General features: G+C 43.0%; 1 protein-coding gene across 1 annotated transcript in view; it reads left to right on the top strand.

Moving 5' to 3' along the window:
* The window catches only part of LOC143989073 (cytochrome P450 2K4-like), a 116,582-nt gene that overhangs the window by 69,495 nt on the left and 22,608 nt on the right, over positions 1-24,479 (top strand). The window contains exons 6-8 of the mRNA XM_077489084.1: positions 19,555-19,731; positions 21,233-21,374; positions 23,087-23,271. Of these exons, the coding sequence (XP_077345210.1) occupies positions 19,555-19,731; positions 21,233-21,374; positions 23,087-23,271 (504 nt within the window). The remainder of the gene's footprint in view (positions 1-19,554; positions 19,732-21,232; positions 21,375-23,086; positions 23,272-24,479) is intronic.

Below are 24,479 nucleotides of genomic sequence, written 5' to 3' on the forward strand. Positions count from 1 at the left end.
GGGCTTCATCGATCACCTCTTATTAATGGTCAGCTGAGACAGGTCAATAAATAACTGATAGGATCCTTGAAAGGATAGATTATGTTTTTCTCTGGCTGCTGACATCAATTGTTCCTTTGTGTGATAGTAGTGAAGTTTTGAAATGATATCGCCTGGAGGGCCATCTATTTTCTTTGGTACCAATGCTCAGTGGACCCTATCCATCTCTAGGCGCTCAATAGGTATAGCCAGTTGTAGTTCCTGAAATAGGGCTGTTATAGTCAAAGGTAAATCAGTTACCATCTCAGGGATTCCTCTAATATGGATGTTTGAGTGTCTGACCCTATTCTCATAATCCTCTAACTGGGATTGAAGTGTGAAATTCTCCTCTTTGAGGTTTTCCATTTCTTTCATAGTATCTTGTACAGAAAGTTAAATTTCTTCAAATGTATTTTCCAGTACAGCTGTATACGTGCCCAATTCTCTAATTTATTTTGTGGGGCTTCGTGTAATATGTTCTGATGTTTGTTTTAGTGCCTTATGAAACATTTTCTCAAATTGTTTCAAAAGCACAGGCGGAGCAGATACATTCTTTGAAGACTCTTGTGAGGGGAAAAGTTCTACATTAGAATCATCTGGTGAGGCTATTTGTACAGAAGGCTGCTTTTCTTTGTGTGAGTGCGCTGAGGTGCTCTGTGTGGTACTCTGTGAGGCAGAGGCTGGCGCCATCCTGGCTGCGGTCCTGTGACTCCTTCATGAAGGATGTTTTAAACTTACTTCTGCTGCCTCCTAGCACCATTTTACCGGTATCAATTCGGTCCCCGGAGTTACAGAAGTAAGCCCAAGGTAGTGGTGGGTGATATATTGGCAGGTTCAGGCTGTATGGGGGGGTCTTTTCTCAGTCATGGAGTGGAGCTCTAATGGCGCATTCCACTAAGTTAGAATCCGCATATGCGCCCCCCACAACCCATGCAATCCACACACACAAAGAAACCAAAACAAATAAGTCCAGAAATTAAGTCATGTGTAATAAAATGGAATGACACAGCTACAGTAACTGAAATGTATTTAATACTTTGTACAAAATCCTTTGTTGGTAATGACAGCTTCAAGACGCCTCCTGTATGGAGAAATTAGTCTCATGCATTGCTCAGGTGTGATTTTGGTCCATTCTTCCACACAAACAGTCTTCAAATCGTAAAGGTTCCCTGGGCCTCTTCTATGAACCCTGATCTTTAGTTCTTTCCATAGATTTTCTGTTGGATTCAAGTCAGGTGATTGGCTAGGCTATTCTAGCAGCTTTATTTTCTTTCTCTGAAACCAACTGAGAGTTTTACTGGCTTTGTGTTTGGGATCATTGTCTTGCTGATGTCCACCCTTATTTCATCTTCATCATCCTGGTAGATGGCAGCAGATTTTTATCAAGAATGTCTTGGTACATTTTTGCAATTCATCCTTCCTTCAGTGACATGATTTTTGTCAGTACCATATTCTGAAAAACAACCCCACACCATGATGTTCCCACCGTCAAACTTCACTGTTGTTATGGGGGCGTTTGTGCTGTGATGTGCTTTGCTATTTGACCTCCAAACATGGTGTGTATTATGGCATCCAAAGAGTTAAATTTTGGTCTCATCTGACCTGACTATATTCTACCAGTATTTCACAGGCTTGTCTAAATGTTGTTCAGCAAACTTCAAATGAGCTTCAGCATGCTCTTTTTCAGCAATGGAGTCGTGTGTGGTGAGCATGTATACAGATTGTGTTTCTTTTGCCGCGTACACACGATCAAATTGTCCTGCGTACTTAGTCCGCCGGACCGCATTTCACCGGACAATCCGATCGTGTGTGGGCTTCAGTGGACTTTTTCAGCGTAAAGTCCGGCGGACTTAGAAAGTAGTTTTGCAGCCCAATCTTTCCGCTGGACTTGGGTTTCAGCGGACAATACGTTCGTGAGTATGCTAGTCTGGCGGTCTAAGAATGACGCATGCTCAGAAGCAAGTACGTAAAGGAAGCTATTGGCGACTGGCTGTTGAACTTCCTTTTTCTAGTCCCGTCGTACGTGCTGTACCTCATCGCGCTAAAAATCGCCGGACTTTCCGTGCGTCCGTGTGTGGCCAAGTCCATTCGGTAGAGAGTCCGCCGGACTATCCGCCGGATTGTTTGCCGGACTAAGTACGCCAGTCAATTCGATTGTGTGTACGCAGCATTTGAAACAATTGTAGCTGCTAATTCAAGGTCTTTCTGAATGTCTCCAGAAGTTGTTCTTGGCTCTTGGACAACTCTTCTGATCATTTTTTTAACTCCTGCCAGAAATCTTGTGAGGAGCACTTGGTCGTAGCCAGTTTATAGTGAAATTATGTTCTTTCCATTTCCAGATTATGACCCCGGAAGTGCTCACTGGAACATCCAGAAATTAAAAAATCATTTGCTTTTACCCATCTTGAGATATTTCTTGTGAGACACCATTGTAATGAGATGCCTTTTTATAGGCCATCAGTTGAGACTAAACCAATTGATTTTAATTTGCGCTGACAAGGGGCAGGATTGCTTTCTAATTACTGATAGATATCAGCTGGTGTCTTGGCTTTCCATGATGTTTTGCACCTTCCTTTCTTCATGTGGTCAATACGTTTTCCTTATGGCATTCCATTTATTACACATAACTTAAATTCTGAACTTATTTGTTTTGGTTTCATTGTATGTATGAATTGCATAGGTTGTTACCAACATGTGGTAAAGATTTCCCATCAATAGCACCTTTAGAAATATATTTACCTAACTGAATGGTGATGTGTTCAATACTTATTTTACCCGCTGTATATATTATTATTACAACCATCCGATGGCTTATTTATGTATTCAGTACTCTTGAACCTCGCTCTGGGCAGGGGGTGGGTGGTGTGTGGATAGAGAACTTTGCTCTCTTTGAGGGTGGGTGGGGGCTGTGTTGAACTTTTAGTCTTTGCTCAGGTGAAAGAATGTCTAGCTTCACCACTGCTTAAATTAACAAATGGGGGTTTATTTACTAATGCTAGAGAGGGCACAATTAGTCACAATTCTGCAGATAAACCAATCAGCTTCTAACCTCAGCTTTATTCATTAAACTTTAGCAATAAAACCTGGAAGCTGATGGTTTATCTGCAGAATTTTGACTAATTTTGCCCTCTCTAGCTTTAGTAAATAAACCCCATGAACTAACAGTGCAGTTGATCCAGAGCTTAGTAATTGATGTAAAGCTTTACTTTACAAAGAATACCCAATCACATGCAAGAAAAAAAAAATGAAATGTTTACTTGCACATGATAGGATGATGAAAGTCAGCAGTGCTCCCCCGCATTTACTAAGCTTTAGAACAATTGGACTTGCACAGTAAACAGTTTATTTGCCATTAGTAAGTCAACCCCATTGTAAAGTGAAAGCAGAACTTATGCATTATATTATCATCGTTTAACTTTACCAAAACACTGCCTGTACAGGTTAGGAGCATCTGTAGTTAGAAACAAACTGTGTAGCTTTGACCAAAGTTGAATAATGCCCACCGTACACAGTGGATGACAGATCAGTGTATCAGGCCACCCCAAGTATCATGTGAACACTGTAAACAATCACAGCGATCACATGACAGTTAATCACAATGAATGGCTTTCATACAAAGCCATTCATTGTGTACTATTGTGTTGACTTCTGTGATTGGCCACAGTGATTACATTTTACAGATAGAGCCAATCACAGAGCACTGTATCATGCAATAGCTGTGGCCAATTACAGATATCCCAATAGTACATAATGGCTATGGATGAATGCCATTCACAAAAGGATTTCTTATAACAGTGATCATCACTGTTATGAGCAATCATAGTATTCAAAAAAATACTGATCACCTCCCTAGATTTTTAATTTTTTTGCATACTGACACCAATCAGTATTCCTAATCACTGTCACATGAGTCATATGACACTGTACTGCTCTGGTGACAGTGTGTAAAAAAAATTGTGCAAAAAAACAAAAACAAATGTTATTTATTTTCCAAAGAAATGTGACAAAAAATGACAACTTAAAAAAGTTCACCATGCTTCTTACTAAATACCTCAGGCTGCCTACTTTCCAAAAAAAAGTCACTTGTACTATTCTGGCATTTCAGGGCCTCAAGAAATAAGATCGACAGTCAGTACATCTGACAGATAGATCTGTTTTCATATACGGTATATGTACCATAGCTTGTAGACTCTACAATTTCCATTCAGGCCAAATAATATGCACTGGTTTAGGTTACTTTTCCCAAAGAATTGTAGCAGTATAAATTTTAGCCTAAATAAAATTTTTACTTATTTGCAAAATGTTATGGCAAACTAAGAAAAACAGGTTTTTCCAAAACTTTTGGTCTTTTTTCTTTTTTCTTTTTGTAAAAAATAAGAAACCCAGTGGTGAATCACCGCTAACCATCACTAAAAGAAAGCTCTATCTGTCTCAAAAAAAAAAAAAAAAGTACAGTGTTGCATGACTCGAGTAATGGTCATTCAAAGTGTGGCAGCACTGAAAGCTGAAAATTGGCCTGGGCAGGAAGGCGTTAAAAGTGTTTGGTATTGAGGTGGTTGATGTGTAGTAGGGTATTGTTTGCCTTTCCATGTGTACCCAGTCAGGATGTGCTATTTTGGAATAAATAGTGGAGAATTGGGATAACTGGTCTGCTTGATGATACCAGATAAGATTTGGTAGGCTCACTCCTCGATCTCTAGTTCGAAAAAGGGTCCCCTTGACAACTCTATGCCCCTTTGCTACCCATATGAAGTAGATCATTTTAGATTGGAACTTCCTAAGTTGATCCCTAGGAATCGGGATCGGTAGCGACCTAAATAGATAGAGGATGTGCAGTAATAGGGTCATCTTCATGGAATTGGTCAGAATTGGTCCTGCCTAGCCAGGAAAGTCCCAGTTTATCCAAATGTGAGAGATCATCTTCCAATTTCCGAAAGATTGGGGGGGGGGGGAATTGGCGGCATATAGGTTGTCTATCGAGGCTGTCAGGTTAATCCCCAGATAAGGAATCACTGTCTCATCCATCCAAACTGGAAGTTGTCTTTAACCACTTTCAGACCGGACCATTTTGCTGGTAAATGACCAGAGGTCTTTTTACACTTTGGCACTGCGCTGCTTTAACTGGTAATTGCGCGGTCATGCAATGTTGTACCCAAACAAAATTTGCGTCCTTTTCTTCCCACAAATAGAGCTTTCTTTTGATGGTATTTGATTGCCTCTGCGATTTTTATTTTTTGCGATATAAACGTAAAAAGACCGCAAATTTTGAAAAAAAATGATATTTTCTACTTTTTGTTATTAGAAAAATCCAATAAACTCAATTTTAGTCATACATTTAGGACAAAATGTATTCAGCCACATGTCTTTGGTAAAAAAAAAGTCAATAATTGTATATTTATTGGTTTGCGCAAAAGTTGTCACATCTACAAACTAAGGTACGTTTTCTGGAATTTACGCAGCTTTTAGTTTACGACTGCCTATCTCATTTCTTGAGGTGCTAAAATGACAGGGCAGTACAAAACCCCCCCAAATGACCCCATTTTGGAAAGTAGACCCCCTAAGGAAATTGATAAGAGGCATGTTGAGCCCATTGAATATTTTATTTTTTTGCCTCAAGCGATTGAATAATGACAAAAAAAAAATTTTTTTTTTTTTTTTACACAAAGTTGTCACTAAATGATATATTGCTCACACATGCTATGGGCGTATGTGAAATGACACCCCAAAATAAATTCTGCTGCTTCTCCTGAGTACGGGGATACCACATATGTGGGACTTTTTGGGAGCCTAGCCGCGTACAGGGCCCCGAAAACCAAGCACCGCCTTCAGGCTTTCTAAGGGCGTCAATTTTTGATTTCACGCCTCACTACCTATTACAGTTTTGAAGGCCATAAAATGCCAAGATGGCACAAAACCCCCACAAATGACCCCATTTTAGAAAGTAGACACCCCAAGCTATTTGCTGAGAGGCATGTTGAGTCCATGGAATATTTTATATTTTGCCACAAGTTGCGGGAAAATTACAAACTTTTTTTTTTTTTTTTTTTTTTTCACAAAGTTGTCACTAAATGATATATTGCTCATGCATGCCATGGGCATATGTGAAATGACACCCCAAAATAAATTCTGCTGCTTCTCCTGAGTACGGGGATACCACATATGTGGGACTTTTTGGGAGCCTAGCCGCGTACGGGGCCCCGAAAACCAAGCACCGCCTTCAGGCTTTCTAAGGGCGTAATTTTTTGAGTTCACTTCTCACTACCTATTACAGTTTTGAAGGCCATAAAATGCCAAGATGGCACAAAACCCCCACAAATGACCCCATTTTAGAAAGTAGACACCCCAAGCTATTTGCTGAGAGGCATGTTGAGTCCATGGAATATTTTATATTTTGCCACAAGTTGCGGGAAAATTACAAACTTTTTTTTTTTTTCACAAAGTTGTCACTAAATGATATATTGCTCACGCATGCCATGGGCATATGTGAAATGACACCCCAAAATAAATTCTGCTGCTTCTCCTGAGTACGGGGATACCACATATGTGGGACTTTTTGGGAGCCTAGCCGCGTACGGGGCCCCAAAAACCAAGCACCGCCTTCAGGCTTTCTAAGGGCGTTACAGTTTTGAAGGCCATAAAATGCCAAGATGGCACAAACCCCCCCCCCCCAAATGACCCCATTTTAGAAAGTAGACACCCCTAAATTTAGGGGTACACTAGTGAGACTAGGTAATAAATGGCGGGTGCCCTGAAACTATAAAAAAATAACTAACCAACCAGCGTCACCTGTAACAGTTATATGGTGATCACTGGTGAAAGGGTTAACTAGGGGGCAATCAGGGGGCTTTATGCGGTAGTATATGGGGGTCCCTGGCGCTATAAAAAGCTGCGGCGAACCTAAATACCTACCTGCCTAACTAGCGTCACCTGTGACACTAATACAGCGATCAGAAAAACGATCGCTTATTAGGCTGGGTTCACACTGGAGCGATGCGGGAACGCCACGAATGTGCGGCGGGTTCCCGCATCGCATGCCTCCCGGCGGCAGTTCACACTGCCCTATGCGAACTGCTGGGAGTGTCAGTGAAATGTTAATGACACCCCCAGATCAGTTCGCATATCGCAGTGCGATCTGCAAACTTGGATCGCATGGTGTGAACACCCATGCGATCCGATTCTGCTGCGGACCAAAAAAAGGGTCCCGTGCGAGTTTGCGGCGGGTGCGACACGAATTCAGCCATACTATCTGTATAGCTGAACTCGAATCGCACAGAGATCGGATGTGATTTGCACTGCAGTGCGGTGCGAATCACATCCGTTCTCATAAACCGCTGCAATGTGAACCCAGCCTTAGTGACACTGGCGACGGGGGGTGATCACGGGGTTAAACCTTTATTGGGGGGGTTAGGGGGGTACCTTAGAACTAAAGGGGGCTAACCCTAACTGCCCTAACAGTTATTAGTCACAAATGACACCTGCCGGGTGATCAGGGGGTTAAACCTTTATTAGGTAATAAATGGCGGGTGCCCTGAAACTATAAAAAAATAACTAACCAACCAGCGTCACCTGTAACAGTTATATGGTGATCACTGGTGAAAGGGTTAACTAGGGGGCAATCAGGGGGCTTTATGCGGTAGTATATGGGGGTCCCTAGCGCTATAAAAAGCTGCGGCGAACCTAAATACCTACCTGCCTAACTAGCGTCACCTGTGACACTAATACGGCGATCAGAAAAATGATCGCTTATTAGGCTGGGTTCACACTGGAGCGATGCGGAAACGCCGCGAATCCGCGGCGGGTTCCCGCATCGCATGCCTCCCGGCGGCAGTTCACACTGCCCTATGCGAACTGCTGGGAGTGTCAGTGAAATGTTACTGACACCCCCAGATCAGTTCGCATATCGCAGTGCGATCTGCAAACTCGGATCGCATGGTGTGAACACCCATGCGATCCGATTCTGCTGCGGGCCAAAAAAAGGGTCCCGTGCGAATTTGCGGCGGGTGCGGCGGGTGTGGCGGGTGCGGCGGGTGCGGCGAATGGCTGAACTCGAATCGCACAGAGATCGGATGTGATTTGCACTGCAGTGCGGTGCGAATCACATTCGTTCTCATAAACCGCTGCAATGTGAACCCAGCCTTAGTGACACTGGCGACGGGGGGTGATCACGGGGTTAAACCTTTATTGGGGGGGTTAGGGGGGTACATTAGAACTAAAGGGGGCTAACCCTAACTGCCCTAACAGTTATTACAGTCACAAATGACACCAATGCAAAAAAAAAAAAAAAAAAAAAAAAAATGACATTGGTGTCACTGTGACTGGGGGGCAGGGGTAATTGGGGGGGTGATCGGGGGGTAAAGGGGGGGTGTGAGTGTGCCTGGCATGTTCTACTGTGTGTGGGATGTGTTGGTGCAACTCACTGATCCGCTCTCCTCCGTGTCGGAACGAAAAATACCGACACGGAGGAGAGAATACATCACTTCCTCTCCTGTGTTTACATTACAGGAGAGGAAGTGATGTCACCGGGGATTTCCATTCGTCGGGAGCGATCGCGAGGGGGTGGCCATGAATGAATGGCCGTCCCCTCGTCCGGGATCGCTCCCGAACGAAAACCGACCGCCGCAGGCACCGGGCGGGGGCCCGATCGGGCCCCCGACCCGCGGGAGGCAAAGGACGTACATATATGTGCTTATGCCTGCCCGTGCCATTCTGATGACGTACATCGGCGTGAGGCGGTCGGCAAGTGGTTAAGCTGTGTGACCAGTGACAGGGATTTTGAGTAGTTAACCTTGAGTCCAGAGATTTTGTCTCATCAAGCACCCTGCAGATATTTGGTAATGAAGTTAGTGGCAAAGTGATGAAGAGTAAGAAATCATCTGCGCAAAGAGCGCATTTGTGGGTTTGTGGCCCACATCTCACCCCATGTATATCAGGGTTGGCAATGGCTAATGTCTTTATGACAATGGCAAAAATCAGTGGGGACAAGGGACACCCCTGTCTTGTACTGTTAAGGATTGAGAAAGTTTAATTTACGCTTCCAGGTTGGAGTGGAGGGCCCCTATCACGTTCACAAAAGGATTGACCAAAGCCTCATCTTTGCAAAATTGTTGCCAAATAAGGCCAGAAGACTAAATCAAATGCCTTCATGTGGTCTAGAGAGAGCAAGGACCCCTTTTGAGGTGGTCCCTTATCCCATCCAGACCTCAGTTGAGATACTTTGTCAATCGCTCTCCTGATCTGGGCCCTGTCTCCCAGGTATAAAGCCGATCTGGTCCTTGTGGATATAAAGAAAATAAAATTGGATATTCTGTCTGCCATAATTTTCATCAGAGTTTTTAGGTCATTATTTATTAATGAGATGGGTGATAATTAGCAGTACAACTAGGGTCCTTGCCTAGTTTAGGGATCACTGTGACAAAAGCAGAGTTCAATGCCTTATCAAGTTGTGCTCCTGCATGAAGTTGGTTGAAAAATCAAGCCAAATAGGGTGACAGTGAGGAGGAGAAGTGTTTATAATATGGGACTGAGAAGCCATCAGGGCTGGGGGCTGAGTTATTTTTAAGATCTTTAATTACTTGTGAATCTTCTTCTGTCGAGATTGGTGACTTTAAGCTATCCCTGATGGTGGTAGTCCCTGATTTTAGGGATATTCAGTGAACTAAGAAAGGAGTAAATTGAGCTGGGTGAGGATTCTTTCCCTTCCCTACTGTACAGGGTTCGGTAGAAGTCATGAAAAACTTCCATGATTTTTCTGGGGGTTTTGTGATAGGGAGCCATTGGGTAATTTTATTTTAGGATGGGTATGAAACCTTATTTTAGGGGTTAGCCTATTCGTTAGCAGAGAGCCTGTCTTATCTTTTTGGTGGTAAAACCGACCACCCTCCCAATGCAAACTTTTTTCGGCTATGGCAGTGAGAGTCAGGTTTAAGGCAATGCGTGCCACTTCTAGTCTTTCTGCAGAGCCAGGTGAAGGGTTACGTTTGTGTTTGCTTAAAAATGAGAATTCCTTCTCCAACCTGTCATTGTTTACTTTGCAAGATTTACGTAGTCTTTAGGTCAATTGGATCAGTTTTCCCTTAATGGAGGCTTTGTGTGCTGCCCATAGAGTGATTGGGGAAATATTATTGACATCATTCAATAGAAAATATTCCTGGGTGTTTTTTTTTTGATTTCACAAACATGGGTAGGGTTTCTAAAGATTGAGGCGTTTAGTCTGCAGTTGTACCCCTGCCATTGTGCTGTTGGTCTACTTATTATTAGGAGGATGAAGAAGTGGTATGACCAGGCAGAGTGTTTTATGATGGATTTGGTCACCAGGGGATATGATTTGACAGTATAAAGAAGTCATCTATTCTATTGTGAGGGCTTGAATAGTGTGTATAGTCCCGCGCCTTCGGGTTCATTTCTCTCCAGATATCAACCAACCCCTGATTGTAAATTTGTCTAGCCACATTAAGGCTCTGCCTGGTGGGATAGATGCTGTCCTTGCCTGCAGGGCGGGTTTTATCTGTACCTGCATCAAAAGCAATATTACAATCTCCTCCGTAGATGACCAGGCCTTCGATAAGTGGGTCTAGAGTATGAAAAAGGTTTTAAAGAATTTAGATTGACCCCTATTTGGCACATAGTACAAGACGAGGGAGTAGAGCTGGTTGTTAGTGAGACCTTTCACAAGTAGGAATCTACCTTCTGGATCTTTAACCGATTCCTGCGTATGCCGATGTACCCCGGCAGAATGCCACGGCTGGGCAAATGAGCATACCTGTACGTCGGCGGTGGTGGAACACGCGCTCACCGGTCAGGACCTCCATGAGTCGGGTCGCGGATCGTGGGATACTCGCGATCGCCTCACTGAGAGGGAGAACGGGGAGATGCTAATGTAAACAAGCATCTCGCCATTTTGCCTAGTGACAGTGTCACTGATCTCTGCTCCCTGTGATTGGGAGCAGAAATCAGTGACGTGTCACATGTAGCCACGCTCCCCACAGTTATAAAGGCTCCCCAGAACACACTTAACCCTTACTATTCCCCTAGTGGTTAACCTCTTCACTGCCAGTGTCATTTACACAGGAATCAGTGCATTTGTATAGCACTGATTGCTGTATAAATGACAATGGTCCCAAAAATGTGTCAAAAATGTCAGATGTGTCAAAAATGCCATAAAACTATCCCCTATTTTGTAAACAATATAACTTTTGCGCAAACCAATGAATAAACGCTTATTGCAATTTTTTTTACCAAAAATATGTAGAAGAATACGTATTGGCCTAAACTGAGGAAAAAATGTTTTTTTATATATTTTTGGGGGATATTTATTATGGCAAAATGTAAAAAATAATGTGTTTTTTTTAATTGACGCTCTTTTTCTGTTTATAGCGCAAAAAATAAAAGCCGCAGGGGTGATCAAATACCACCAAAAGAAAGCTCTTTGTGGGAACAAAGGACGTCAATTTTGTTTGGGAGCCACGTTGCAATTGTCAGTTAAAGCCCCTCCGGGGCTCAAGTGGTTACATTCGGAAACAAAAGAGAACTGAGATTTGCGGGAGAAGAACAAGCCTACTCCTTTAGTTTTAGTGTGAGAATTTGCCAAGTAGAACCTGGGAAATTTAGAGTGAATGAAGGAGGGGTAAAAGATTTTGGGGAATGTGTGTCTTGAAGAAACAATATGTCTATTTTTTGTCCATGGTAATACTGGAAGATTTTCCGGCATTTAATGGGAGAGTTAATCCCCTGCACATTGTGTGAAGCAATGCATAGGGCAGATCTAGGAGTGGTAAGGTCAGCCATGGAGCAGCCTAGGTGGTAATACCAATGATTTCCAATGACCTACCTTCCGCCTGGGGGATGGCCCAGAGTCCAGGAGTTCGAATAAGTCAGTTGTAATGCTTTCCAGGATCCTGCAGAGGTGCGAGATCACATGCTTCACTGAAACAAAAGTAGAGTTAGTAAAGGGCAAAAAAAACTGAAATAAGACTAGAGAGATAAGGGGTAAAAGAAGGTTCCAAGGGTAGGGGAGGAGTATATCCACCATACGCTAAGAAACAAACATGGTACCCCCCAACCAGTGGGGGAGATCCTCACAAGGAGTGAGAAAACTCTGCAGCTCTGAGTACAGGAGGAGATGCATTAGTATCGCTCCGTCCACAGCACTCCCTGATATTAGGCTAAAATACAAACTTGAACAAACTAGGGTGCACCACCCTTAACTGTAAGATGGTAAGGTTCAATGAAGGTTAAACTAGGGTAGGCATAACTGCTGGGAATGCAAGAAGAGAGGTATTAGATGTTATGGGGATGATCCCTCCGAAGGGGGATGTGGGGAGCAGACCTCCAGGGAAGGAAGCAGAGTGAAAACCGAGGGAACTCAAGGGTATAATGGATAAGTTGCACCATGGTGATTAGTGGAGGGAAACAGGAGCTCCTTGAGGTCAAATGGTTTGTGAATCCAGATGGGAATTAATGCCGAAGGGGCCTAATGGGCCCAGTCCCAAAAAAAGAGGGATATTAGGAGGTAAATGAAGATTTCCAGATCAGGGGGGTATTCCTTCTTTGGATTTTTTATTTTTAGGCTTCTGCCACAGAGAGGTGAGTGGGCTAGATGGAGGAGGTAATTTGGTCAGGCTGGAGGTGGAAGACTGCATTGGAGAAGGTGGGTCTTTGGGAATTGTGCCCATTTTCTGAAGTAGGTGCTCTCCTTGCGGAAATGTATAGACTCCTTCCGGGTTTGCTATTAAACTTGAACTTCAGGCTAAAGGGGAAAAGCCACCAATATTTGATGTTCTTCTGTATCAGTACCGTCAGAAGGGGCTTGAGTGCTCGCCTTCTCTGAATGGTAAAAGGAGAAATATCAGCAAAAATTTGGATTGGACGTCCCATAAGCTGGATTTGTGGAGTGGCGCAAGCCCCCCTCATAACTTCCTCTTTAACATTGAAAAGAAAATGAGAGAGAGAGAAAATCACTCCCTCATGAGGTAATGGGATTTTAACGGATGCATTTTTCTGTCCCCGAGGTAAGCACAACAAGAAGGTAAATCAAAATATATAATTTATTACAAAGTGTACATGATTTAAAATAGATACAATAATAACATTCAGTCATATGTGTATTCGATCCCAAAAGCATGAACAGATGCTTGTGCATATGGGTAGCCATTGCGTTTTGCAGACTAGTTATTTGCTTCACCATGTATCTATATAATTTTCCAAGTTGTAAAAAGATATGACATTAGTAGCAAAATAGAGAAAATTTAGTTATCATATTCACAATATTAACAATATTTTAAGTGCTCCCCAAAACTTTTTGGCATTAGTCGAGAGGTGACCGCAACATCAGAAGGAGCAGAAACAAATCACATGCAGTGATTACAAGGTTATGTCAGAATCACCAGTATGGTTTGATGGATGTCAGACCATGTACAGGGCATGGATAGTTGGATTGATAATAATCGAAAAATAAAAACATATGTTGAGATGCAAAACATCTTACATAGACATATATGTCCACAATGGATACAGATACAGAAATAATCAAAAAATGTATTGACCCAGTGATGTGCGTCAGTATAACTAGAGATAAAAACTATAGCCAAATGCCTCAGCACATATCTAAATAACCAGACTTGTCCCATATACTAATATCAAGGAACATAAGCAGGATATATAGGTCGTCAAATAGACAATCATCCAATATCCCCATATATATCACAGAATTGGTATGTTAGGCTGGGGGTAATGAAAAATAAAAAAGATATTGATGCACTACTGATAGTTGAAAAAGTATAGCCACCGGATAATATTGCATGGAAGCAGATATCAATCTAATAAAGGCAATAAAGTAAAGATCCAACAGGGAAGATAAAAAACATTGTTAGCTACCTGATCAGTGTCCACCAGAGGGACGGGAACGCATGCATGTAATGCTAATAAACAAGGTACAAGTGCACCATGGTCTAGAGCCGGTCCTTCCTCGTCACCGTAATGTCCGTCCTGGCAGAAGGCTAATCAAGGCTGCCCTTAAATACACAATCCTACTGGAAGTGAATGAGCCTGAAACAGCTCACTGACATCACTTCCTGTGCGGGTGCCCCTGGTATTGCACATGTGCCTTGACCCCCCAGTCGCCATGTAAACAGCGGACGAAGGGCCAGAAGCGGAAGTGCCACCAAACTGCTAAAATAGAAACCACAGATAGTTTTCGTGGAGAAGGAAGCCTCCTCATCTACAAGGGGCACCCGAACGTCACGTTAAAAAAATCAACACTGTTATAAAATTTGTCTGCTCTCAATGATGCATAAACGGCTGCAAATCATCAGCCAAAACATTTACAATATTAAGATAATATCCATCCTTCACAATTACATAAATAAAGAATTAGCAAATATAACGATAGTGAGTTTAGATGGCTACATAAGGATTCCTCTTTATAAAGGAATCGCCACAATCCTATGATCATAAGCTGTCTAAGGGGGCAATAACAAATACAGAAATTCCTAATTAGATGCGTCGTAGCACTGACCCCCAAAGGAGTGGCTTAAATTTTTCTGGGCTTACCGATTACCTCCTCCAGCTCGTAACTCATCATTCTTGTCTAGGGGTTCCCAGGGTTGATGGCCCAGTAACTGCAGAGACCACACTTGAATTCCTTTTTAGGGTTTTTATTTGCATAAAATTGTTAAACAGAACTCAGTCCCTCAGTTGGGAATAGAGGGTATAAGGATGAAGTATAGCTCAGGTACTTTGGAACTGCTGACTTCAATAAAAGTCTCTCTGTACATAATCCAGGGAATAGCCACTAGCAAATGGATTCCTTAACTGTCGGATAAATCCTTGTTTACGGATACTAGCAGCCAACAAGTAATTTTAGCTTAGCAAAGTCTCTGCCACAGACTTGGTTGAAAACATAGTTGCAAACGGAAGGATAGAGGTAGGTACTTTCTTACTATATCAGAATCTTGCAGCCAGTCCAGCGAAACCGTAAGAAATGCAGATTCAATTAGTGTCCTTAACAGCTCAGCTTCCAGGCTCTTACCCAGCAGCCAGCCTCGTGCTTGGCCCTCTTACTGAAGAGTCCTCCCCTGGTTGCTTGTTGAGTTGCTGGGCCTCTCCAAACCCGAGACGGCATCGGAAACACCTTAGAATCCTCCTTTCAGTTATTGTGCCTCAGACTAGCCAGTTCCGAGGCTCGGAAACAGATAGAATCTTTACCCCAGGCCATGAGGGCCTCTGGGGGCTGGTCAGGAGGACCAGGACTAGGGACGAGCCGAACACCCCCCTGTTCGGTTCGCACCAGAACCTGCGAACAGACCTAAACTTCGTGTGAACTTTAGAACCCTATTAAAGTCTATGGGACTCGAACGTTCACAATCTAAAGTGCTCATTTTAAAGGCTAATATGTAAGTTACTGTCCTAAAAAGTGTTTGGAGACCTGGGTCCTGCCCCAGGGACATGGATCAATGCAAAAAAAAGTTTTAAAAACGGCCGTTTTTTCAGGAGAAGTGATTTTAATAATGATTAAAGTGAAACAATAAAAGTGTAATATTCCTTTAAATGTGGTACCTGGGGGGTGTCTATAGTTTCCCGTGCTTAGAACTGTCCCTGCACAAAGTGTCATTTGTGTAGGAAAAAAAGTCTTTTAAAATCACTTGCGGCTATATTGTCGGCTCCCCGTAATACAGAGAACACTCAATGAGTGTTCTCTGTATTAGCCGACAATTCATTCATTCATTGATAAAAAAAAAAGACTGGAGGTTCCCCTAAATTCAATTACCAGGCCCTTCAGGTCTGCTATGGATATTAAGGGGAACCCCGTGTCAAATTTAAAAAAAAATTGACGTGGGGGTCCCCCTAAATATCCATACCAGACCCTTCAGGTCTGGTATGGATATTAAGGGGAACACTGCATCAAATTAAAAAAAAAAATCCATACCAGACCCTTAATCCGAGCACGCAACCTAGCAGGCCGCAGGAAAAGAGGGGGGGACGAGAGAGCGCCCCCCCCTCCCTCCTGAACCGTACCAGGCCACATTCCCTCAACATTGGGAGGATGCTTTGGGGGTCTGTGACCCCTCAAAGCACCATGTCCCCATGTTGATGGGGACAAGGGCCTCATCCCCACAACCCTGAGCGGTGGTTGTGGGGGTCTGCGGGCGGATCTCCGGGGTCCAGCGATGGATGATCATATCCAGTGACGGGGGATCTCTCAGTCCATACTGCGGAGACACTGCAGGGATCACCCGTCACCTGACCCCGCCCCCTCTGACGCTGGTGAGGGAAGCCAGGGGTTCCCCAGTGACGTATGGGTGACCCCGCCCCCTCTGATGTAACGCAGGTTTCCGTTACATCAGAGAGGGCGGGGTCACCCATACATCATTAGGGAATCCCTGGCTCCCCTCACCAGCGTCAGAGGGGCGGGGTCAGGTGACAGGTGGCCCCGCCCTCCTAATATAAGAAACGTCAGCGCTGGGATCCCCGCAGTGTCTCCGCAGTGGAGACAGAAGACGGATGTATGGACAGCGCTGGACTGAGAGATCCCCCGTCGCTGGATATGATCATCCATCACTGGACCCCGGAGTTCCGTCGCTGGATAGCAAGAGGGGATTAGCACCGCTGGAATCTTTTTTTTATTTTTTTTATTTTTAATAAAGGAATTTTTCAAAAGTGTGTTTGTCTTATTTAACCATTTTTACACTTTCTTTGTGAAATGGTAGGGGTACTTTTGTACCCCCTTACCATTTCAAACAGGGGGGGGCGGGATCTGGGGGTCCCCTTGTTAAAGGGGGCTTCCAGATTCTGATAAGCCCCCCGCCCGCAGACCCTCACAACCACCGCTTAGGGTTGTGGGGATGAGGCCCTTGTCCCCATCAACATGGGGACATGGTGCTTTGAGGGGTCACAGACCCCCAAAGCATCCTCCCAATGTTGAGGGCATGTGGCCTGGTACGGTTCAGGAGGGAGGGGGGGCGCTCTCTCGTCCCCCCTCTTTTCCTGCGGCCTGCCAGGTTGCGTGCTCGGATAAAGGGTCTGGTATGGATTTTTAGGGGGACCCCCACGTCAATTTTTTTTTTTTATTTGAAACGGGGTTCCCCTTAATATCCATATCAGACCTGAAGGGCCTGGTAATTGAATTTAGGGGAACCCCCACGCTTTTTTTTTTTTTTTTTATCAATGAATGAATGAATTGTCGACTAATACCGGGAAACAATCATTGAGTGTTCTCTGTATTATGGGAGCCGACAATATAGCCGCAAGTGATTTTAAAAGACTTTTTTTCCTGCACAAATGACACTTTGTGCAGGGACAGTTCTAGGCACCAGAAACATGCACCCCTTCACAGGCATACTATAGACACCCCCCAGGTACCACATTTAAAGGAATATTACACTTTTATTGTTTCACTTTAATCATTATTAAAATCACTGCTCCTGAAAAAATGTCAGTTTTTAAAACTTTTTTTTGCATTGATCCATGTCCCCTGGGGCGGGACCCAGGTCCCCAAACACTTTTTAGGACAGTAACCTGCATATTACCCTTTAAAATTAGCACTTTAGATTTCTCCCATAGACTTGTATAGGGTGTTCCGGCTTTTCAAATTTGCAGCGAACAGCCCAAATTGTTCACTGTTCGCTGAACAGGCGAATAGGCAATGTTCGAGTCGAAGCTCATCCCTAACCAGGACCATGGAGTCAGCAACAACTTCTAGACCAGAACTCAGAACCACGTGGCTTCAGTACCTTATGTACCCTCTCCCGGAATACACAGCGGAACCAACGATCCCACTGATAGGCTCAGAGAGAGAGATTGGTACCCAATGCATCCAACCAGACTGCGTTCTAATGCCTCTCACAGGTGCAAACCCCACCTATGACCAGGCAGAACCTTGATATAGCCCAGCCAAACTGATGCCAAAGCAAAATTTCACACAATTAATCCCAAAACTCAACTACAGTTTTGGACAAAAACGAAATTTACATACATAGTGGGTACTCATCAGGAGTACCGACGCTACAAACATCTGCTATAGGAAAGGTTTAAAGGATAATGCTATATTCATTGCTGGCGGGCTAGTTGTTCTTTGATTATAAATCAATTTTGTTTCTTGTTGGAGGATCTTTTTGTTGAAGTCACCCCCCCCCTATTGGGGAATAACCTCAAGGGGAAAAAAATTAGACGAATGAGGGGTCATAGCCTCTTTAACACTATAATAGTGTGGCTTGACCACAATGTCACAAGGCAGTCCATCAGGTCGGGGAGGGGGTCCCTGGCTCCCTGTGGTCCCGATCAAGCTTGAGTTTGTGGGCTTGGATGTCTGGAATGAGGCTTTTAATGAGGGAGTGTACTGCTTCTGGTATATCCATGATGGTCTCGGGCAGTCCACTGATACTAAAGTTAAGCCTTCTTGACCTATTTTCAAGGTCGTCAATTTTGGCCATGGCTCCCCTCTAACTGGTTATGCAAGTCTTGGAAGTGATCAGTGTTCTGGTTAACCCAATATATCGTGGTGTCCACTTTATTATCAATGGTCTCAATGCGAGAGCCCAGAAGTTGGAGATCTGATTTAAGGACCCTCCTGTACCTTTTGTATTGTACTGTAATTGTGTTGTCCCCCTATACATTGTAAAGCGCTGCGTAAACTGTTGGCTCTATATAAATCGTTAATAATAATAATAATAATAATAATAATAATGTCAGAAGTAATTCTGGCTGCAGTCTGAGCTAGGCCCCTATCCAGCATTTCTGCAAATCTAGTGAACATGAGGGAAATGTCATGGGGTTGTGAGGTGTGCTACCCCATCTCCTGATAGGTCACATTGGGCCTCAGTGAGGCTGCGACTGAGGGGGACATGAGCATATCATCAAAGATCTGGTTCAAGAGGGACACTGTGGTGGCTGGGGATGTCTGACCCCCGGGTGATGTGAGAATGGGGGCCCCTCCACATACCTCCTCTTGTAGTGAGTCCTGCCAGGGAGATGAGACAGGGATCCCTGTGTGAGCTGCCTCATGTGGCGGCCGTTCCGCTGCCATCTTGGATTTCTCAGCCGCCCCTGGAAGTGGTGCAAGCCTCATTTAGCCGACCTCCCGGCATAAAACGATACCCATGGGCTTCCTGGGTGTTCTGGTCCTGAGCTGGCTTCACTGGGGTAATGCTGGGAGCATCAGACGAATGGAGCAGGACGGAGCTCTGTGATCAGGCGTCCATTTCACAGAGTGTTGCACATGCGTCATCGTATTATTATTTTTTACAAAATAAAACTGTGTATAGGGAGTTTTCATCAAATGCCAAAGGAAGAAAACAAGCTGGAATTCAATTGCTTGTGTATTGATGCCTTCTCATGTGTGTGATCCTCTATTTCCTTACTGTATTCTTATTTGACAGCCGTGTGACAATTGCCATGGAATATGAATAATACACCATGGGGATAGCTATTTCGATGGAAAGCATATTTAAACCTATTTGTGTTAGCTGTGTTTACAGAATGCTTACAAATCACTGCTTGCCTAATTTCTAATATATAAGGGCCAATGCTCATCTTCTATTTCAGCTGTATAATGCATTTCCATCTCTTGTTCGTTGGCTACCTGGGAGCCACAGAAAAGTTGTGCCTCACATAGAAGAACTGCATGCCTTTATCAGAGAAACCTTCACCAACCAAAGGAACCAGCTTGATGTCAATGACCTGAGAAATGTTGTTGAGGTCTTCCTTGTCAGACAAAAGGAGGTATACATTATTCTTTGTAACCTGAGTCTTTAATATTTTTCATTAAAGGGTGTCCCGAAAGGGTGGGAACCTTAGTCTAGGTGCAAATTCTGGTCTACAGTCCTGCTTGTTCCTTTTCCGATCTAATTGAGAAACATCTGTCTACTACTAAGTATTGAATCAAGAGAGTACTGTATCTTTAAAAAGGAAGTAAACCTTGATGAGTTCACCTTAAAAAGGTTAGCTGACTAGAAGACATGCTGACCATCAAGCTTTAAAGACCAATTCCAGCTAAAGCTTTTGATTTGTTATGAAAAAAGTAGGAAAAGGCTAAAACCTCTATCAGGGTTCTATTGCTAGGAGATTTTTACCCACTTCTAGGAAAGAAAGTGAATGGGAATCTCTCATTAACACATTTCTTCAATGACCAGTCTAGGGTTGTTGTTTTGGTTTTTGGATAGGGTTGAGGGAATTGGGTGGGATACTCCAAAATCAACCATATAGATTTAAGGGATAAGGCTGGGTTCACACTATTGCGAATTGTATGGGGCTTTCCCCGCATTCCAATTCGCAAAGCAGGAGATTGTGACCGGCTCTCTATGGAGCCGGTTCACACATCTCCGCAGCAGCTCTGGCACTAATTGCATAGGAGCTCTGTGCATCTTTTGATCCATTTCAGGTCAGAATTCAGCCCAAAATTTGGTCTGAAATAGAACCTGAAACAGTGAATGGAGAAGCAGCGCACTCTTGTTGTGAGCTGCTGCATTCTCAAGTGTGAACCCAGCCTTAGGTATTCTTCAGAACAAGCTATATTAAAGTCTATATTTGTAGCAAACAGTAGACTTCAACTTTAAGGTGGTGGCAGTAGTAGTAGTTAACTGTAAATTCCTTTCTTAGAGCCACAAGAACAGAGTCCCTTTAAGTCAAAGGTTAGTTGAACAGAGCTCTAAGTAACACCAGTCTGTGTCTCCTATAATAGACCCAAAGATGACTTTCTCTAGTACCTGAGGGGTAGCAAAAGCATAAAGGTCCCCAAGATCTCTCAAGCGTCTGTACTTACACAATGTATGTGTCTCTCAGCATGCCATCAGTCTGCCTCTCTGGAAAAGACCAGGGCTGCATCAATATTTATGATGCCATGTGCATAGCTCCACACCTATCATCCAGAAACTTTTCAAGCTCCCTGGAGGAAGCTATCAGACAGAATGGCAGCAGCTGAGCACACTGAGCAATTCTGACTGGCAGAGTGCAGATGCACTGATTACAGTGAGCAAACTGTGCTTTTACCTAACAAACAATTACACCAACACAAGCTAAATCCTATCTACTGCTACACCAGCACTTGGTGCCTCCATATTTTTAATAACATATTTTCTTTAAAGCGGAAATATCAATTTTGGCTGCAGGTTTCCAAAACCTTTTAAACCGGGCTGTATACAGGATGAAGGTTGAGGACCTCATGGCTGTATCATATGAATTTCAGGGAAAATATAATGACATCATTTTTAACTGTGAATTTCAGGAAAAGCCAAATCCAGAGTTATATTTCACTGATGAAAATCTGACAACTCTTATCTCGGATTTGTTTGCCGCTGGAATGGACACAACCTCTGCTACTCTCCAATGGGGCCTTCTGTTAATGATGAAGTACCCAGAAATCCAAAGTAAGTCATTTGTTTTTGTGCTCTTTTATTTAGGCATGACAGAGGTTCTCTCCATTTACCACAATTATCTGATGGCTTCCTTGTGACCACTCACACCACAGGGAATCTATAATTAGGTGCCATATATATTACAGAGTTACTTTGGAGTGTACTGTTGTGCTTATATTTAAGTTCAGCAATCAGCGAGAATTAATTCTGCTGAGTTCATTTGGTAGAATGTGAATACTGATTGGTAGTAAAGGGTTTGGGTTTCTGATGCTAAAAAAGACTGTCACCTTGACCTTGCAGGACAAGGTGCCAGTGTCTCTGGAAAGGTCACACCCTGACCCACATATACTCACTATACCTGTGCCCCCTCAAGGCCATTTGCACCTCTACGGCCAGAAATTAGATTGACTGTGGTGGTGATGTGGGAGACAGTGACATCGCTCCCCTGGTCTGGAATAGAATTCCTTCGAGAACTTGGCCAGCTCAGTAGATTGTTTTAAAAAAGAGCTGAATGCATTCCTAAATTTACAAAATATAACTGGTTCCTAAAAATTATAGGTAATAACGCCAGGGGAAGTCGATATAGAAAATATATACATATTTGCCTAAACTGATGAACGAATTTGTTTTGTTTTTTGTTTTTTCACTTTTTTTTATTGGATATTTTTTATAGCAGAAAGTAAAATATATTGTTTTTTTTTTTTTTTCAAATTTGTCAGTCATTTTTTGTTTATAGCACAAAAAATAAAAAAAGTAGAGCTTCAAATACCACCAAAAGAAAGCTCTATTTTTAGGGTGTATTTGGGTGTATCGTCGCACGACCATAAATTAAACTCAAAAGATGATCTGCTTAATTTACAGTGTCAGATTTTAGGTGACCTCTGACTCTCTGAAACAAGATGGTCAGACAAAGTAAATATAACTTAAGAGGCCAGATGTAATTTTTTTATGAACATAACTTCACAATTCTACAAATAAAGACCTAATATGTTTGCATAAGCCAAATCAGTATTGTTTTAAAAAATTTCAAGTTACAATGTCCAGGACTGATTTCTTTATTTGTGTATTAGCCTAGGTTCACATTGAGGGTAGGTTTGAAACCGGCAATGTAGTCCAACTTCGGGAATGATTTGCAGACATCTGTGCGGGTTCATACACAGATGTCTATTCAAATCGCCTCCAATGTCGCCAAAAGTAGTACAGGAACTACTTTTGGGAAAAGTCGCTGTCACACCGATTCAGATGGTGCCTTTGCCTGCAATAGCTGCCAATTTTGCATGTGAATCGACATGTCAAATCACATGCCAAATAGTCCCAATGTGTATGTGGGCTTACTACCCATTGATTTTCTCTCTGGCAGGTGCCTGCAATCATTCATCATCAGTGCAACATTGGTACTCTACAGTATATTGGCTAATTTTACTTGTCATGCTTGTCATGAGTGTCTATTCTTGTATTTCTTCTCACTACTCACTGAGACCTTGGCCAAAGCAAGTATACAGGTTGGCTGCTCTGACTGTGAGCATGTTCTGGGTCAGTGGCGCTTTAGGTACTAATGCAATAATGGGTATGATATCCATGGAACCTACACACTTTAAAGGGCATTAGTAGTAGCATGCACAACACATTTATCCTGGCAATTTTGTTTAATGAACTATATAATTGGACAAAATAGAAAAACTTTAAATAAGAGCCTACAGTATATATCTATATTTCAATTACAGAAAATGTCCAGACTGAAATTGAAAAAGTAATTGGTTCAGGAGAACCTCAGGCAATGCATAGAAAACAGATGCCATATACTGATGCCGTCATCCATGAAATCCAAAGATTTGGTAACACTGTGCCAACAAACGTTCCACATGCCACTACTCGAGATGTGACTTTCAAAGGATTCTTTATACCCAAAGTGAGTATTACATTTTATCTTTTATTTCATATCAGGGGTAGACAACCTTAAAGAGGTGGGGATCTATCTGAACAACACAAAAGAAGTCAAAGATAACTGGGCACAGTGTCACCCAGTGCTGTCTTCTCACACCCGATTTCAACTTTTAATTGCCGTACTACCTTGTCGCAATCATGTGCATTGTACGGCAATTATGAGTAAAAATTATGTGGTGAGGAGGCAACATATTGCCTCCTCGCCACCTTTCAAAGCACACTCAGATCGCTTTCCAGAGGAGCAGCAATGCCTGCTGCATTTGTGAATGAGCCCTTAGTTGCATTCGGCAGTGCCACCCTCAGGGCTTGTTCACACATAAAGTTAGGGGGGTAAAACAGTAGGATATAATAGACATCTATTGCTAAGCGCAGGAAAGCTGCAGGTACACTGCAGTGCATCAGTGTGAAAGCAGACCTATACTCTTATGCCCAGTGCATTGCTTCGCACTGACCTGAAGATCTCCTCTTTGCTGCTGCTGGCACCTCTCTGGAGACTGCTAGCTGGGATAAGAGGTGGCGTGCAGTTGTCAGGACAGGAGCCAGCACTACAGGGGAGGCATTGGCTTATGTGGCTGTTTCTTTCTACTACAGCTTCAACTGTATGAGTAGTCCATCTGCATTTCATTCTGTTTGATATTCTGGAATGCCGGGTCAGCAAACCCAGACCACAATCTACTAGTCACCCGTCCGCGATATACTGGTAGAACACATTCTACAGGTTACTGTCCCTGGTTTTATATGAACTAAGCTATTTTTAACAAAGGTTGTTGCCAACTGACTGCATATATCTAGTTCAGGTCCACATCCCTAATACATAGTGTGCAAAAAAGTTCCTCAAAAGTGTGACTTTAATGGACCATGAATAAAAAATGATTCTTATAAAATAGAAAATTTATTGTTGTATAAATATTAGTATTACACAGTACGTGATATATGATAAAAACAGGCACATGGTGAAAATGAACATGGGACAAAAAAACTGAATAACCCAATTCCACTGTCAGATGAAAACCAACGCATTTCAACAGATAGAGTAGAAGTCTTCTTCAGGGACAATGGGCTGAAAAATTCCAGATATGTGTTATTAATCCCATATGTTTTGTATTTCAACCAAGAGAGATCAAAACTAAAAAAAAAAATAAGAGGAGATGGAAAGTGTCCAAAAGTGACCCA

This window comes from Lithobates pipiens, unplaced genomic scaffold (genome assembly GCF_037356315.1).
Source record: "Lithobates pipiens isolate NorthernLeopardFrog02 unplaced genomic scaffold, aLitPip1_a1.2 Scaffold_18, whole genome shotgun sequence".
Lineage (NCBI taxonomy): Eukaryota > Metazoa > Chordata > Amphibia > Anura > Ranidae > Lithobates > Lithobates pipiens.